The sequence below is a fragment of the Odontesthes bonariensis genome, chromosome 7 (assembly GCF_027942865.1).
Source record: "Odontesthes bonariensis isolate fOdoBon6 chromosome 7, fOdoBon6.hap1, whole genome shotgun sequence".
NCBI lineage: Eukaryota > Metazoa > Chordata > Actinopteri > Atheriniformes > Atherinopsidae > Odontesthes > Odontesthes bonariensis.
Genome location: NC_134512.1, coordinates 33,383,427 through 33,388,230, shown reverse-complemented (window position 1 = coordinate 33,388,230; position 4,804 = coordinate 33,383,427). Strand labels below are relative to the sequence as shown.

The following is a 4,804-nucleotide window of genomic DNA, read 5'->3' as shown; positions in this document are numbered from 1 at the left end:
CCAGAGCTGCAACCTGTCCCGACCAAAGGACGCTTTCCTCATCATCTCCTCTCTGGAGCAGAGCGGAGGGCTGACACCAACCTGCCGGGCAGAGAGGTGTGAGGTCCCGGCAGGCAGCCCGCAGACAGACCGCTGGGGAACTATTCAAGGATGCCATTTTCCAAGGACGAGTTTGGTAGAAAATTAAGACGCAACTCGGTTATCTGGTCGGACTTCTGAGCGCATTTAAAGGGGAACCCGATCCTGATCCGGAGAGAATTTTGTTTTTGGAAAATTGTTTTATTTCATTGCTCCCCGTCCATTTGAGTTTTGAATATTGCCCCCTCTTCTTTATTTTTTTTTTGGAGGAACTGTGAGGAATCACTCAAGAAACTTTTTTTTTCCCTTGATCCAGTTGATCCAGATATGGAGCCGGAGGAGGGGAAACTATCGGTATGGGTCTGCCGGGAGGAGAAACTGGTTTCTGGGCTCACGAAGCGAACCACCTGCGCCGATGTGGTCAAAGTCCTGCTGGAGGACCAGAACCTGCAGCAGGGCGTCTCAGCAGCGATGCTGTCCGGTTCCCCTCAGTCCTACTGCGTGGTGGAGAAGTGGAGAGGCTTCGAGAGGATTCTGCCCAACAAGACCAAAATCCTCCGGCTGTGGAGCGCCTGGGGAGACGAGCAGGAGAACGTCCGCTTCGTCCTGGTCAAGAACGAAGCTTCGCTGCCCAACAACGGGCCTCGGAGCGCGGAGGCGCGTGTCGTCCAGAGCCGGGAGAGCGGCGGTCCGGGCGGGCTGCTCAAGGGCACCGCCAGGACCTGCTGGACCGCCGCGGCCGCCGCAGCCAACCTGTCCCAGGAGAAGCAGCGGCGCATCGTCCGGAAGGCCTTCAGGAAACTGGATAAAATCAACAAAAAGAAAGAGCAGACGCCGGTTTCTAAGGATAAAAGCTCGGTGGAGAAGATGGAGACGCTGGTTCACCTGGTGATCTCTCAGGATCACACCATCCGCCAGCAGATCCAGAGGATCAAGGAGCTGGACCGGGAGATCGAGCGCTACGAGGCCAAAGTGCACTTCGACCGCATTAAGAGACACGGGGTGAACTACGTGCAGGACACCTACATGGTGGACTCCTCCGCGGAGGTTCCCTCAGAGTGCCAGCGGAAAGCGGAGCGCCAGGACGCGCGCTGCACGGCGGAGGCGCTCGCGCAGTTCGAGGAATACGCGCGCTGCTGCGAGGAGGTGGTGAAGCTGCAGGAGGAGCTGACGGAGCGCGAGGCTCTGGTGGAGAGCATCACCGGGGAGATTCAGGAGGAGCTCAACCGGAGGTGGATGAAGAGGCGGCGAGAGGAGAGAGGAGCGGAGGCGGCGCAGGACGCGGGCGGTGCCGCGGAGGAGATGTGTCCCACCGCGGCCGCGTCTCCAGCTGTGGAGCCAGAGGTGGAGCATCTGTCTGAGAACGAGCTGGTGCTGGAAGAGGAGCGGATCAAAACCCAGCTGGACACCAGCCTGTACGTCGGCCTGAGGCTGAAGACAGACCTGGACGCCATCAGGGGCGACTTGGACCTTAGCCTGGCTCTTTGGGAAACCAAAGAGAGTGAACTGTTGGACCTGCTGGCCAAAGTCGAAACCATGGAGATAGAGCAAGTGAACAAAACACTGAGTGACGATGCAAAGGGAGAGCTGGGTGCAGCGGGTGCCGAAGCTGATCCAGGGTCAGCAGAGAAGAGCAGTGGTTGGGTGGAGCAGGCTCGAGGTCTGTCGAAGGACTGTAACACGAACGATGAGGACTCGGACACGGGCCTGAGCTCCATGCACAGCCAGGACTCTGACAACCCACCTGTGTGCGAGTCGCTGGTGTAGACTCGCTTGGTTTGGAAGCATGTTGGACTTTTATGCAATTCAGCGCCACAAGCTCAGGGCAGAGAAATCAGTGTTGGCAGGAGTGGGAGACGTTCTTCCCAACTCCAAATGCACCTCGGTATGAACACTGCGATTCTATAGCAATAATTCCTACAAGTAGTCATTGCACAATAAGCTAGACAGGACAGCATGCATAGATAGAGGTTTGACATGTGAATGCTGCTCCATAGATGACCTTTGACCTCCATGAGGAAAGTCAACAAAGCACCACTTATTTGGAGCCTAGAAGAGTATTATAACAATCCACTTATGATTTGTAGTCCTCAGACTAGCTTAAAGCTAAACTTGATCCCAGATAACAGCTTGCTTTCGTCTGTATACTCTGAGAACCTGGCTAAGCATCTAAAAAGCAAGGCTAAGTGTTTGAAAAGAGCGCTGCAAGTAGGCCTCATAGCCGTAATCAGCAGGGTGTCTTTAAAGTGTTGAGTACCTTAATGCACAGCAAATGAAATAAGTAGACAAGTCAGCTACAAACACACGTAGAAGCCATCTCAAATAAATGCACCGTAAAAAGTGGGATCATTCACAGCAGCTTCCACCAAACGGGACTGAAATTTAAAGTCAAAACTACTAGAGGTGACCACAGGCCGCTTTGTATCCTGAGTGTTTTTGGATAAATAAATCTTTAGACTTTGTAAATTAAGAGTAGAAACACTGATCCTCATCTGGGATGCTAAACATAGATGTTAGATCACTTAATATCTGTGGCATCTGTCACAAAATGTAACCGATATCAACATGTTCTGGAGCTGAATGGAGGTAAAGCAGCTCCCACACAGCAGCTTTTATGTCTTCACAGTTTATCTGCGACTTTTAGCATTGTTTAAAGCTGTGGCTCGTAACTTTGTGAGATTATTACCACATTTCTGTGATGTACGATCATTTCAAGCAAGCACAGTTATATGTGCTCTGTTTTAATCAATTCTGATCTTTATAGAGTCCTGAAGAAGCCAAGAAAAGAAAAAAAAGAGCTGAAAATAACTGTATGAAGTGCATTTAGTTATTTGATCACTGGGGTGGGTCGCGGCATGAGAAGTTTGATTAAAGTGTGGCCACAAAGATAATCAAGTCAAAACAAATTCAATTCTGGCCTGGCCCTTGTTTTAAGGGTTAGGCCGGCAATGTGGGAATATAGTCCAGAAACAAAAGAGAAAGAGTTGAAAACAAATGGAAGCACCAGAGGCTGAGATATCCTGACTTTTAGTCCCCAGCATGGAGCAACATCCATAAACCACATTTGCTACAACCTTACGAGATAAAGTCTTGAAATGAACGCTTCTGGCGCCTAACTGCCCGCTGCTTTTAAATCGCAGACGTCACGGTTTGTTAGATAAATATTAGACAAGCGCGATGATTTTCTGATGGATATTTTCCCAGGATGAAATTAACTTCTCCTGAAGGAAACTGGTGGAGTGCCCCTTTAAATCTGTGTATGGCTTATTGTTATAACATGAGTTGGGCTGCTCTAAAAGGACTTTGTTTCCGCGAAAAGCTTCTTACTCAACCGTAATCAACGTGAACAGAGAAGAAAAGCCTTGTGCTTATATAGAGGCTTAGGCCAAGGAATAACTTCCTATATCAGAGGGATGGTACATGCCATTGTCTAATGAAACAGGAGTAGATATGCGAGCCTGCATCGCCAGAGAATACGACTCAGATTATGCTTCGTGTCTGATGAGCAAATTTATGCAAACATACTATGGACACCTGGGTATTTTTGGGCTCCTTTGGTCCTTGTAGCATATTTTTCATTCCCAGTGCAGACAGGTGTAACAGAAACTGCTACACGCAGATATAAATCTAAAAAGTGACCTTGTATCTGGACTTGTGGATCCTCCTGTGAGTGCAAACGGCTGTGAGATGGGAGTTTGAGATGCTTTTGGGAGAAACAACCCATTTAGTATCCCCGCAGTCCCTGCATCTCCCAACACTGTGACATTAAGGGGAACTATTTTAAGGCTCAGCTCACTTTTTATCCTCAGAATAGTTGCTGCAAAGAAGTTTTTTGCTGTGCTTCCTGGTCGAACCGGGCTCCTCTGAGACCTGCACAAACAAGAGGCAAAAAAAACCAAGATAGAAGCAGATAGCATTCATTATTTTAAAATATACCTTCAGTGAAAGTATTTACTGTGTATTTTGTCAGGATGTTGTGATGTCAAATCTTACATGTCTGACTTTGTCCAACTGTAAATTGTGAGAAAAATCTTTGTGACACCTAAAAGAAGCTGAAGATACTGTTCCTGTGGAGTTAGCTGTACCCAAATGCTCAAATGAACTGTGTGTAGCTCATTTATGTCACTTGATCAGGGACGGTTTGGGCTTCTCAGTCTGTGACTTTCAGCCTGCTTTTTCTAGATAAACGGCTCTAGATCACTAATTCTAAGGCTACGGCAGGAGAACTCGTGCACTGTGGCAGCAGCATAACGCACTCAGCACATTATCACACGAGTGTTAGTGTTGAAATAAACAGCAAAATCTGGATTTGTGTGTGACATCATTCAGTGTGACTGACAGGTCTGAAAGCATTTGTATGTGTGAGCAGTTGGGCGTTTTTCACACCTCGGCTGAGAGACGATTTCCTCCCCTCGGCTTAACATCTTTTCAGTACGCACGATCGGGTTCATCTGCGTGGCTTTTGGATGGAAAAACAGTTTGCTAACCTCAAGGCTGCAGAGCTTGACATTGAAAAATGTGTCTGTGTTTGCAAACGCACGCTGCCCCTCCTGTTATGCTGGTCATGCATACTTGTGCTTAATCGCCGCTTCCTGATCACTCTTGCACAAATTTCTGCATTAATCATGAGGAGGATGAAAGGGAGAAAACACAGCCGCACATCTCAAGTTACACATCGCTTCACGCATTCATCAGGGGGGCATCTTAAAGGGTCATTTCACCCACT

At 48.5% G+C, this 4,804-nt stretch overlaps 1 protein-coding gene across 1 annotated transcript; it reads left to right on the top strand.

The window, feature by feature from the left end:
• Positions 1 to 4,386, top strand: rassf10a (Ras association domain family member 10a). The gene has a single exon (XM_075470608.1). It carries the CDS (start codon positions 406 to 408, stop codon positions 1,843 to 1,845), a length of 1,440 nt encoding a protein of 479 aa, XP_075326723.1. The 5' UTR covers positions 1 to 405; the 3' UTR covers positions 1,846 to 4,386.
• The last annotated feature ends 418 nt before the right edge of the window (positions 4,387 to 4,804 follow it).

Excerpts from the sequence above, each read along its gene's own strand:
- rassf10a (XM_075470608.1), top strand. The coding sequence starts at position 406 with ATGGAGCCGGAGGAGGGGAAACTATCGGTATGGGTCTGCCGGGAGGAG.